General features: G+C 43.2%; 1 protein-coding gene across 1 annotated transcript; it reads right to left on the reverse strand.

The window, feature by feature from the left end:
* Positions 1-2,387: 2,387 nt before the first annotated feature.
* Positions 2,388-6,509, reverse strand: LOC112076597 (small ribosomal subunit protein eS19). Its single transcript, XM_024143328.2, has 6 exons — positions 6,475-6,509; positions 5,440-5,510; positions 5,217-5,317; positions 4,831-5,014; positions 3,745-3,799; positions 2,388-2,456 (listed from the first exon to the last, which is right to left on the reverse strand). The coding sequence occupies exons 2-6, from the start codon at positions 5,508-5,510 to the stop codon at positions 2,412-2,414; spliced, it is 456 nt and encodes a 151-aa protein (XP_023999096.1). The 5' UTR covers positions 6,475-6,509; the 3' UTR covers positions 2,388-2,411.
* Between the last annotated feature and the right edge of the window lie 7,236 nt (positions 6,510-13,745).

Raw genomic sequence — 13,745 nt, forward strand, 5'->3', positions numbered from 1 at the left:
TGTCTCAGTGCGTCAAGGCTATATCACACCCGGCTGTGATTGGGAGTCTCATAGGGTGGCGCACAATTGGCCCAGCATTGTCCGGGTTTGCCCGTCATTGTAAATAACAATTTGTTCTTAACTGACTTGCCTAGTTAAATAAACGTTAAATAAAWAAAAAATTAAATATGTCTTGTTCGTTGTTCTTTGGATGGCAACCCAATAGGGGAGAACATTCCCTGTACTGTGTCGCTCTCTGGTGGATGTCTGAGGTACAACAGGGGCAGTCTCATAAGGCATTAGGTTAAATCCTCTGCTATGTCGTATTGCAGGGGTTTAGTTCATCTTTTGCCATGCTAATGTAACAGTATAACTTTAGACCGTCCCCTCGCCCCGACACGGGCGCGAACCAGGGACCCACTGCACACATCGACAACTGACACCCACGAAGCGTCGTTACCCATCGCTCCACAAAAGCCGCGGCCCTTGCAGAGCAAGGGGAAACCCTACTTAASTCTCAGAGCAAGTGACGTAACTGATTGAAATGCTAGTAGCGCGTACCCGCTAACTAGCTAGCCATTTCACATCCGTTACACTAACACCTGTCCAGTCCTGCCTCCAAGTGCTAAATAAATACAAATAAAAAGATGTCTTGTTCCACCTCTAGCACGAGAGACCATAAAGACTAGTCATATGTTTGGATGGCAACCCAATAGGTGGCAAGGAATCATAAGAATTGGGCCTGTGTATTTTAGTTACTGAGGAAATACAGGTATCTACTTAAAGTGGTAAAGACCCATCATGCCTTTATAAGAGGCAGCCAGTCTGGACCAATCATGTATACGAACACTAGATTGCAAACGCTATGCATTGGCCAATGGGAAGCTTTGAAGCCAGAGCCCGTCATATTGGTACTCCTCAGAAGGCGCAATTCTCCATAGGAATGAATGGAATCCTACATTATTTGAATATAATGTTTCATGGCATCACAAACGTGCTCAATGGGTGACATGTCTGGTGAGTATGCAGGCCAACTGGGACATTTTCAGCTTCCAGGAACTGTGTACAGATCCTTTCGACACGGGACCATGTATTATCATGCTGAAACATAAGGTGATGGAGGCGGATGAATGGTGCAACAATGGGCCTCGTCATGGTATTTCTGTGCATTCAAATTACCATCGATAAAATGCAATTGTGTTCGCTGTCTGTAGCTTATGCCTGCTCATATCACCCCACCATGGGGTACTCTGTTCACAACGTTGACATCAGCAAACCGCTCACCCACATGATGCCATACACACACTATCTGCCCAGTACAGTAGAAACCGGGATTCATCCATGAAGAGCACACTTCTCCAGTGGTCATCGGTGAGCATTTGCCCACTGAAGTCAGTTATGACCCCGAACAGCAGTCAGGTCAAGACCCTGGAGAGGACGAGCATGCAGATGAGTTTCTCTGAGACGGTTTCTGACAGTGCAGAAAYTATCCGGTTGTGCAAACCCAGTTTCATCAGCTGTCAGCAAGAAACTGGATGTGGAAGTCCTAGGCTGGCGTGGTTACACGYGGTCTGCAGTTGTGAGGCCGGTTTGACGTACCACCAAATTCTATAAAATGACATGAAGTGGCTTATGGTAGAGAAATTAACATAAAATTATCTGGCAACAGCTCTGCACAGAATGAAGAGTTGCTCATGTTGCCAACCTAATGGGAGACGCTGTCCCAATGGCAGAAAGACGGGCAACAAGCYTAGGCCCAAAATAAACCCATAGGATCAGATTGGCCTTATTTGACAGATTTTAGAGCTCAAAAGCAGCTCACATCACCTCTTCCTCTGGTAGAGTTGGAGGACATCACCACGCATTTCAGGAAGTCCAAATCACATTTTGACAGGAAACACCAAAAACTTTGCGCAGCACTCAACCCCCTCCTTGTGAGACATTTCTGCTGGGTGAGCTGTAGTCGAGTCTTCAGTCTCCTCTAGATGGCACCGCCGCATCAAGCCATATTCTCATACACGTAAGAATCTTCCCATGGCCGGTGTCACGACAACTAGCAGCCCATAGACCACGATGACAGTTAACATTTTGAAGCTATGCATAGTTAAACTCAAATGACAAATAGTTTGTGTTACCATTATGACAGGGTAAGAATAAGCTCATGAGGTGAGTAATATTTGGAAAGTTTATTGGAATCCTCAACAAAAACCATTGTGTAGACTAAACAGACTGCCACCCCAAAAACTCCTACACTTCAATCCAGTTCCCCAATGACATTAAGACCAAAGAGGTTATATATCTAACATTGGTATGCAAAACAATTAATCCATGGAAGCAACCACAAAGAGGTTCCATCCATTGTTGGTCAAATCCAACCTGCTCAGGTTTGAAAGAAGCACAGACAAGACTTCACCTTCTCCAAAAAATATTTATTAAACTGTGGGGGCAGCCTTGGGGGGCAACTTCGCAGCTGCAACCTGGGGAAGCAAATCAAAACAAGACATTAAGTGCTGCAGATTTGTTCAGAGGTTATTCCAGTGAGGAAGTGGGCTCTTGATCTAACAAAGTAATGAGGCCAACATCACACTGGAATAAAACAGCTCGAGGACATTGACTTCACTAGAAACCCTCAGAAATGCCAGTCATGTCACCACAGCACATGCCATAACTAGCTTCTTGGGATAAAAACGATTTCTTAAGCCATCAAAAACACCACAGGGGGAAGCCAAGCGATGACGCCACCATGTAACAGCCAGGGAGGGCCAGGTTACCGCATCTAAATTCAGCTCATTACAAAGGATCAAGAGGGAGAAGATGCACCATACGGTGGATTCAGTCAGCATGAAATTCCCTCCGCTTGTTTACCCTTGAATTGTCACACCATTGTTCCTCTTAGGCAGACAGATTGCTGCCAACAGGGGCTGAGCTGCTGTTTGTTTTTGCCACAGAAAAAATAATAATAAATAGGACTGACACTCATTATGCAGGCTGTGAGGCTCAGGAACAAAGTTAGAGAATATATCTAGACCAAGGACAGCTGGCTGAATTCAAACAGCAGGCTGAATGCTTGGGCAACACTGCGCTAATGCTCTCATTACATGCACCGTGGGATGTTCTACCATCAAAGTGCAGGGTGACATGTTTCAGTGATGAAACAAACTTATTTTTTGCAACAAAACATGTTTGAGTCTACTTTTTAGGTAAGGGCCAACAGGCCTGACACGGCGAGGTACAAGAAGGCAGTACCCTGGTCCTGGTGAGCCTTGGGGCTATAAAGCCTTTATTTCAGCCAAGCAAGGCAGCAGATAGCCTAGCGGTTAGAGCGCTGGGCCAATAACTGAAAGGTTACTAGTTTCGATTCCCCAAGCAGACTAGATAAAATCTAAAGGACAAAATAAGCCCCCCCCCCCCCCATTTGACCAAATGATCTCACGGTCCCGATTTAACCAATTTGTTTTTCTTTTGTCTGGGCCAGGCGTGCCTATGTTACTTAGCTCACATCACGACCTGTTTCCCTTATGCCAAAATTCCCACTCGTTTCCGCTCAAGGTCGTACTCATCACCATTATTAGGTGTAGGGGTCCAACATTTCAGCCCCTTTGTTTCTCGATTCCTTGGGTAGCGCCCTCTCTTCGACCGTTTCTCATACAGAGCACGTAGTAACCCCTAGAGTCCGGGGCTTACGATTCCTTAGTGCACAACCCATGGGCTCCCCAGAAGAAAGGTAACCAAACACTGTTGGTGGAGTAAAGAGAAGGGCCTCACCTGGCCAGCAATCCTGTCCAGATCTCTGGTTCCCTGGGCGGTTAGTCTGCGACCACTGAGAGAGAAGAGGTTCAGTCAGTCAGCAACAGAACAAATTAATCACATTTTATTCGTCACATGTGCCGAATACAACCGGTGTAGACCTGACAGTGAAATGCTTACTTACAAGCCTTTAACCAACAATGCAGTTAAGAAAAATAAGTGAAAGTAAAAAGCAAGAAATAGAGCGCAGCAGTAAAATAACAGTAGCAAGGTTATAGACAGGGGGCACCGGTACACAGTCAATGTGCGGGGGCACCATTAGTCCAGGTAATATGTATAGATAAAACAGAGTAGCAGCGTAAAAGAGGGGGGCAATGCAGATAGTTAGCCATTTGATTAGCTTTTCAGGAGTCTTATGGCTTTGGGGCAAAAGCTGTCGGACATAGACTTGGCGCTCCAGTACGGCTTGCCATGCAGTAACAGAGAACAGTATGACTAGTGTGGCTGGAGTCTGACAATTTTTGGGGCCTTCCAATGACTCCTCCATACTAACGGATCATCTCTATTCTGTGCATTAACACAACATCAACATCCCTTATACAGGTCGACTGACAACACCAGAGACGGGAACACTTTGGCAATGACACCACTACACAACCGCCATAGGATGAAATGCACCCAGCCACGTGCAGAAAATGCTACAAAATCAATGACCAAATCTGAACGAGCCTGGTCAGAGCACAATAGTACATTTATTTTGTTTGCATGGAATCTGGATAATGAAATTGAGCACTTGTAAGATGCTTTGTATACGGTTTTGTTCAGTGGGCACAAACTGGTTTCAACAAGGGAAGAAAAATGTTARCAAAGCGATTGGTCTTTGTTAAGCGTTGCATGAAAACCGAAAGTATAATCCTCAACCCAGCGGTGCTCTGGGACCAGGACTAGGTGACCGAAACAGCTCATCTGGTGTTTCACTCGGTTCTCAATAGAAGTAGAAATGTAGGATCGGCTTGCTTTCCCTAATCCTAACCACAAGACCAATGAGAACACCGACCTTGGCTCAGTGTCTAGGGATGTTCTAACCAGCGTGGTTCTACTCACCCGTTGGGGTTCTTCTCCACCATCTTGAGAAGCTCAAGGGCCTGCAGCACCTTGCGGGCCACGTTTTTGGAGCCGACACTGAAGTGGGCGGGACACACACCGTTCCTCTGGCGACCACCATAGATCTTGGTCATGGAGCCCACACCGGCACCCCCACGCAGGTACAGGTGGCGCACTGTGGAAGCTGGGAGGGAGAAGAGGGGTTAACACCATTGATAGTTACAATGACCTTGTTCCATACTTCTGCACTAAAAGTGAGGAAAATAATTTGGGGACAACTTGGGTTTAAACCAATGCCAATAACAGATTGGATCTCCCATACTAGACTAACGGCCTGAGCAGACAAGTAGTCCTGAAGGGAAGAATGTCAATGATCAAAATCATACCAGCTCTGGTGTAGAACCAGTTCTCATCGCTGGGGGCCAGCTCCTTGTGTTTGGCCAGCTTGACAATGTCCACCCAATCTGGGACCTTCAGCTTTCCTGACCTGGAACAGGAAAAGCATGTGTTAGTCACTCAGAAAAGCTCAATGCATTCCAAGAAWTGAACATGGCTTCACGTGTATGCAACTACATATACTTATATTAAAGAACTGGGTGGAAAACTCACTTCTTCAGGAAAGCCGATAGGGCACGGACAAACTCCTGCTGGTTGACGTCTTTCACTGTGACACCAGGCATCTGCCAGAGGGTTAGAGAACTTCAGTATGAGGTACAATGCATGCATGATGGTTACGTAGACTGCAACGAATGTCCTGGGTAGATTGAGGTTCTGAGCACATTCAATGTGTAGACTAGCTACTCATGTAACTAACGTTATATAGTTGTGGAGACAATAGGATGACTCGACCGCACCAATATACAGAAAACAGTTAAACTGATGATTACACTACTATTGMTAACGTTTTTGCAAACATCACTATCTAACTCACTAGTAAGATGGGTGACTAGCCAGATGGGTGATGAACAGCTTGTTTAAGCAGGCAACTAACGTTAGTTGGCTAGCTAATTATATAGGCTACCTACTTTCCTGTCAGACAGTGGCGATGGATAATATGCACATCTCGTGATAATATAAATCCCTCAGTGCAAAATCTTGAATTATGTGAAGTCCAATTTAAGCAAATAACTGATATCATCAAGGCATAGTTGGGCAAAATTGTTCACTAACAAACCGGCCACCGTTAAATAAAATGTGATGGTTATTAACTGGCTGGAGTTAGCCACAATGCTAGTAATGAACCTCAGTATAACCCCGAGACCTGTAACCACATCAGACATTTGAGGCAGAAATCCAGACGGTATAAGGATCACAGATCAACAGCAGACGAGTGTAACACATTCGAATGGAAGACACCGTTAGCGCAGATAACATAATTGTCTTGTCTAAAATGGACAAACAAAACGCGAAATGTTTAGGCCTCAATGCAGAGGCATGGGGGCAGCCATAACTGGAAGGTATGTGCGAGTGCCGCATGCAATTTTATATATGCTAAATCAKCTACAGGACTCTGTAGACTTTCCGGAAAACACTGTATTTGTTAATTGATTGTTTAATGTATACGCGGTCAGCTTTGGGAGAATAATTATCACGAAAATGTCATACAGTTGGTCAAATAAGGCAGGAGAACAGACATCCGTTTACCTTGCTTGTGGACAGCGAGAGGAAGAGGGTAAGACGGGGTTTCCAGCCCGTGTTAAAACGGGCGGATCGCGTTCGTTCTCGCGAGATTTGATATCACCCTGTACGTCGGTATTTTCATCACAATATGCCCTGTTGATGAATTTCTAGCCCAATCAGAGTAGAACCTGATGCATTTCATAGCAGCTTGCAGTGCCCAAGGTTAAGGCTACATCACAATCAAAAGCCTTGAATTATGAAATTGTCTGCAAAAGAAGAGGCACGTGCCCTGGAGCAGCAATAGGAAATAATTAGCAGTTTTTTTGTGGTATATGGAAGTACTGTTTTAATGCAGCAATAGGATACTAATATCTAATGTTACTATAATCTGCACAGTGAATGCAATAACCAAGATGCTGTAATTCAAAATTATATTTTTATCATAATAATCTTGTGACATATCCTGTCAGTATTTCAAGATCTGTGAAATGCATTGTAACCATATCTTAGTTATTCAGCTTTAATATTGCAGATAGATTGTGGCCTCCATCAATGTAATTGTCTGCATAATTTCCAATCCCCCATATTTTGGGGGTAAATATATAGATAAAATACATATATTTGTTTAAATATATATTTTCCTTAATTATTTTCCCCTAACCCTACCATCCCTCCCCTAACTGGAGTAAACCAATGGACAACAACAATTAGGCTTCTACTTCCAGTTTATACATACTATATAAAACCATAGCTTATTCTTATGGGATTTCCACAAATAGCCTACTGACAGAGATCATGATCAAATTCCTTTGAATTCTGCATGCAACAATCGTTCTTTATTTCCCATGGTACATGGGAACAATGCCAAAAAATGCCCCAAAAAACAATGCTACTTAATTTGTTCTTTGTTATCCTAGAAATAGCAGTGGAAAAATAAATGCACTGCTGCCTGAAACACGGCACAGTGAACATGGGCTCTTTTCACAGAACAATGCCAAGATAAAAGTTTGCCATCTCTGTCCCTCTCTTATTTTTCTCCATTGTTTTTCTCTGTTCATCATCTCTTCCATCTGCGCCATTATGTTTACACACGTTTGAGTGTCTCTCTCTGTGGTGTGTGTGTGTGTGTGTGAGTATGATGTGGTGTGTGGGTGTGAGTGTTGGTGTGTGTTGTGTTGTGTGTCGTGTGTGTTGTGTTGTGTAGTGATGTGTGTGTGGTGTGTGTGTGTGTGTGATGTGTGTGTCGTGTGTGTGTTTACAATGCTTGTGGTGACCTTTGCCACAGCTCAGGTGGAAAGGTTAGCACTGTTCCTTCAACATTACACAATTGATAGTTATGTATAGACGATGACCAGGAGATAGGTGGGCAGAGAGGGTAATGACGGTTTATGAATGTGAGTTTATTCTGTCAGTCAACGCAGAAGAATAGAGTGAGAGGAAGAGATCGAGAGGTAAAGAGCGAGGAAAGTTTACAGAGGACAGATTAGAACTGTCATAGACTTATATTTACATTTTACATTTACATTTAGTCATTTAGCAGACACTCTTATCCAGATCTATACATCCACAACATATCAGGTAATTTGGTATTTTCTCATTTATTCAACTGTTCTAAACAGCTTTTTGGTATTTTATTAGGATCCCCATTAGCTGTTGCGATAGCAGCAGCTACTCTTCCTGGGGTCCACAAAATCACCATCTGTTCTCTATCCATTCTCCTTCCATTATATTCTCTATCATATTTTCTGTCATTCATTGAGCTTCCTACTATCTGATCTTAAGCTCTGACTGTGTAGGTTGGCTGTGAGTCTGTATGCTTGTGTTGTCTCTCAATGCTTAATTGATTAACAAAAGTAAATTAATCACATTGAAAGCGACCAGTCACAGATTCAAACCGAAGACAACCACATAAGGTGGAATGAACTCCATTAATTATTTCAAGGCCCTTCAAGGAGCAGGACAGGAGACAACTGTATCAACTGATTATGCAGCTGTATAAAACGATTATTCCAGTCAGCCATAATTATTATGAAAACGGACAACTTGTCGTCTGGATGTCCTGAAAAAGTCAAACTCATTATTCTGAGGAGACAGGTGGCATATTACAGCGCTAAATCTGCTATATCAATATCCATCCGCTTTGTTAATTTGAGCCCATTGTTTGGAAATGTTCTGAAATTACCTGTCAATCACACTCGAGCAAGTTCACACCAATGTCTCCTGCTCTGTCTGTCTGCTACAGTGTGTGATGTTAACGGTCTGTTTCACAGAGCCTACCCTCTCTACACTGTGTTTGCATGGTGCTCACATCCTCAGTGTGAGTGCTCTGTCAGGTCCAGTCTACGCTGACCTTTTCACTCTCCAAGTACCCGTACAGGTCTCCAATACCTAGAAAAAATATCTAACAATCTTTCCCCCTCAACTTCCTGCCTCTGCTTCTCCCTTTTCATTTATTTTTCCTTGGGCTGGGTGGGGGCAGTGGGGGGTGCGGTGGGGGTCCCTGTCTCTGTGCTGCTGAAACTGAGGAGTCCCCAGTGCCTGTACACCTGCATCACCCTGGTGTGCTGTCCTCTGCTGGTCAGGCAGTTCACTGTCTCCCTGCTGCTGCTCATGACNCTGAGGAGTCCCCAGTGCCTGTACACCTGCATCACCCTGGTGTGCTGTCCTCTGCTGGTCAGGCAGTTCACTGTCTCCCTGCTGCTGCTCATGACCCTCAACTCCCACCTGAAGCACCGCATGGGGAGCAGGTGAGTCAGAGAGAGGTGGTTAAAAAGTACCAAAGATAAATCAAGTGCACCTGAAAGAATTTGCCAAATGTTCTCAGGACTGCACCCTAGACCAGGGGTATTCAACCGGAGTTCCGACAAAAATATTAAAAGAAAACCAAAAAGTGGAACAAATATATATTTTTATGAATATCGCTAGAAACAACAGAATAAACAACTGTATTATTCCATACAGTAGAAAACATGAGTAAATCTTATTTCTAATGATGATGACTTTATTTCTCAACTCCTTATATTGAGCTCATTACACTCATTGGAGCTCATTACACTCATTGGAGCTCATTACACTCATTGGAGCTCATTACACTCATTGGGAGGAATGGGCAAAAATGACTAATTACACAATACAATTACAAAATACCATAAAGATCAATGTATCAAAGTAAACTACCAAATTCATTTGAAATGTATTTAAAGACATATTTCAAATACATGTAACAGAAATACTGCCCATCTCTGCTGACTGGAGTATCTGACATAGGGTTTGAAAAGTATGGGTCACAGAAAGTGCCACTGGTTGCTGGTAAGCTTTCTTGACTTGGATATACATTTTTGACAACACATGTTTTACCTTTTTTTAACCAGCTAAACAGCTACTTTTAGCAAAAACGTGTTTGGAGTAACCTTTGTCTAGCTTATAGGCTATGTTAGTGTTAATCCTTCCAATTATAATATTGGGAGATAAAAAATAATAAAAAACTGACAACCAAATCTATTCATTTTAAAATGTTGGTTAATGTTAAGGGGGGGGGGGCACGTCTCAGCCCCCAGTTCTGGTCTATGTCTTGGGGTGACCGTCTTCCTGCTCCCCTAATGGGCCTTCTGGCCATTTACTAGATCTGGTCTGTTGATGCCCAGCACGAGGACCCTGATGGTCCGGCTCTGGCCCCCAAAACACTGCTCTCCCCGTGCCCACTCCCTGGGCCCTCCTCTGCTCCTTGTCCTCCTGTGTCTGCCCCTTCACATCACCCACGCCCTCCTGCTTTTCTCCCCAGGCACACTGCCCCCCGACCTGGGCTTTCCCGCTGGTCTCGCTCCCTGTCGCAGCTCTACGTGTCTGGTGCACCTCTCCTCTTCACCATTCCAATACAACGGGTGGTTGGCGAGTAGGCCCCCTGCTCTGCCACCTGACCCCCACAGGGGGTAAGACGGTGGGCGGAGCCCTGTGTTCAGCTGTGGCAGGCGGCATCCTGCTCACTCAAAGGGAGGCTGTGCCCAGATGTGTGTGTGTAACATGGAACGGGAAACAGGGAAGGTGTGTGTGTAACATGGAACGGAAACAGGGAAGGTGTGGTGTGTAACATGGAACGGGAAACAGGGAAGGTGTGTGTGTAAACATGGAACGGGAAACAGGAAGGTGTGGGCTGTGTGTGGGTAACATGGGAACGGGGAAAACAGAGAGCGTAGTGGTGTGGTTAACATGGAACGGAAAACAGGGAAGGTGTGTGTGTAACATGGAACGGGAAACAGGGAAGGTGTGTGTGTAACATGGAAACGGGAAAGGGAAAGGTGTGTGGTGTAACATGGAAGGGGAAACGGGAAGGTGTGTGTGTAACATGGGAACAGGGAAACAGGGAAAGGTGTGTGTGTAACATGGAACGGGAAACAGGGAAGGTGTGTGTGTAACATGGAAGGGGAAACAGGGAAGGTGTGTGTGTAACATGGAACGGGAAACAGGGAAGGTGGTGTGTGTAACATGGAACGGGAAACAGGAAGGTGTGTGTGTAACATGGAACGGGAAACAGGGAAGGTGTGGTGTGTAACATGGAAGGGAAACAGGGAAGGTGTGTGTGTAACATGGAAGGTGCAAACAGGCGAAGGTGTTGGGTGGTAACATGGAAGGGGAAACAGGGAAGGTGTGTGTGTTGTAACCATGGAAGGGGAAAAGGGAAGGTGTGTGTGTAACATGGAGGGGAAACAGGAAGGCTGTGTGTGTAACATGGAAGGGGAAACAGGGAAGGTGTGTGTGTAACATGAAGGGAAACAGGAAGGTGTGTGTGAACATGGAAGGGGAAACAGGGAAGGTGTGTGTGTAACATGGAAGGGAAACAAGGGAAGGGGTGTGTTAACACGGTTGTTACACACACCAGCATTCCATCTCATATGTTCTAATTCACTCTCTTAGGCTCTGTTTACACACATATCTAATATGGTAATACTTCAAAATTGCTGAACATCCAATTCCCCTGGAAGTTTGTCCACAAACATGTTCCAATCATTGTGTGTAACAGCGCCATGTATCTTTGTGTGATTCACAAGGAGCTTCTTTGTGAATGTTTCCCCATATATATTCATCAACCTGTACAGTAGCACATACTAGACTTAATTAGTTTTTCACACACTGTGGCGGTTTAATTATTGAGTCTCATATCAAATAAGGTCACTAACCAGGCTTACATCCAACCTTTTTATGCTGTGTAAAGTACATTTCATAAAGTACATTTTTATGCTGTGTAAAGTACGTAAAAAAGGTCAAGACAGGCCTGATGGAAAAATCTAATTTGTCAGTAGACGTTCAAAATGTCAGCCAAACAAAATACCGCTAGACAAGCTGGGATCTTTTTGTGTCGGTAAAATTCATTATGTGAGAAATAGCAGAGGAAATGCCTTTACGCGCAAATATGTATATAATAACCATCATACGCAAGTCAACTTGGAGTCACAAGAGACATGGTGTGTGGTCCTTACACTTAATTTGATGAACTTCACAGGTGGGTGAAAATGCAAGGAGATGAACTTGATGCTCCTTTACATACATATGTGAGGGTCTCTTCTGCCATTTGACAAATTAAAATAATCTTGCTCTTTTATCCATAATAATCTCATCAACCACACGCGTATGCGCAGCTGTTGTCTAGGGCCAAGTGCTGAGACCAGAGTGAGCATATTTGCTATATAACGCAAACCTTTTTGTGACTAAACCATCAGTGAGTTGAAAATGCGTTAAAAACCAATTTAAATTCAATATTTTATTCAGTACATGGGAATTGAATTGCGAAAGTTTTGTATGTGTACTACATCTCATGCACAGTCTTTTATCAGCAACAAGTCAATTTGTTGGAAACACATTGCGCATATTGTTTTAACTTCTTATGGCTGAAGGGGCAGTATTGAGTAGCTTGGATGAAAGGTGCCCATATCAACGGCCTGCTCCTCAGTCATAGTTGCTAATATTTGCATATTATTATTAGTATGGATAGAAAACACTCTAAAGTTTCTAAAACTGTTTGAATTACGTCTGTGAGATTAACAGAGCTCATATTGGCAGGCAAAATCCTGAGTTGAAATCAAAACAGGAAGTCAGAAATCTGAGCTTGTATGTATTCACCAGAGTCCCTAATGAAATCCCTTGAGATATGAATGATTGTGCACTGCCTAGGGGTTCCACTAGATGTCAACCATCAATAGAAATTATAATGAGACTTCTATGATGTTGTGGGAGAGAAGGATAGCAGAATCAGTCAGGTGTCCATCAAGCAGCCATTTTCTGATCATGCTTTTTCCTCATGGTAGTCACTTGCGTTCCATTGCTCACGAAGACAAGAAAGAATACTCCGTTTGGAACATTATTGAAGCTATAGTTTAAAAACATCCTAATGATTGATTGTGTACTTAGTTTGAAATGTTTCTTCGACGGTAATATCACTTTTTGAAGTTTTTGTCCGATATAACGGCTGACCAGAATTAGGCGTTTGGATATGTAAACCAGATGCGCTAACAAAAGAAGGTATTTGGACATAAATAACGGATTTGTTCGAACAAACCAAAGATTTATTGTGGACCTTGGATTCCTGGTGTGCTTTCTGATGTAGATCATCAAAGGTAAGGGAATATTTATCATATATTTTCTTGTTTATGTTGACGACCATCTTTGCGGCTGTGGTGTTTTACTTTTGAGCGCCGTCTCAGATTATAGCGTGGGTTTCTTTTTCCGTAAAGTTTTTTTGTAATCTGACACAGCGGTTGCATTAAGGAGAGGTATATCTATAATTCCATGTGTATAACTTGTATTATCATCTATATTTATGAGTATTTCTGTTGAAACGATGTGGTTATGCAAACACTTGATGTTTTTGCCACTAGTGAATTCTAGTCGCCTCATAGTAAACTCAGATTATTTGATATAAATATGAATTTAATCAAAACAAAACATGCATGTATTGTGTAACATGAAGTCCTATGAGTGTCATCTGATGAAAATAATAGAAGGTTAGTGATTAATTTTATCTCTATTCTGGTTTTTGTGAACAGCTATTCTTTAGCTGGAAAAAATGGCTTGAATTATTGTGGTTTGTGGTGACCTACATAATATTTTGTAGTGCTTTCGCTGAAAAGCCTATTTGAAATCGGACACTTTGGTGGGATTAACAAACCAAGATACTTAAAATGATATAAGACACATGAATATCTGAGGAATTTTTAATTATGAGACTGTTTTTTGAATTTGACGCCCTGCACTTCGACTGGCTGTTGTATATCGATCCCGTTAACGGGACTGCACCCTTAATG

The sequence above is a fragment of the Salvelinus sp. IW2-2015 genome, unplaced genomic scaffold (assembly GCF_002910315.2).
Source record: "Salvelinus sp. IW2-2015 unplaced genomic scaffold, ASM291031v2 Un_scaffold3866, whole genome shotgun sequence".
NCBI lineage: Eukaryota > Metazoa > Chordata > Actinopteri > Salmoniformes > Salmonidae > Salvelinus > Salvelinus sp. IW2-2015.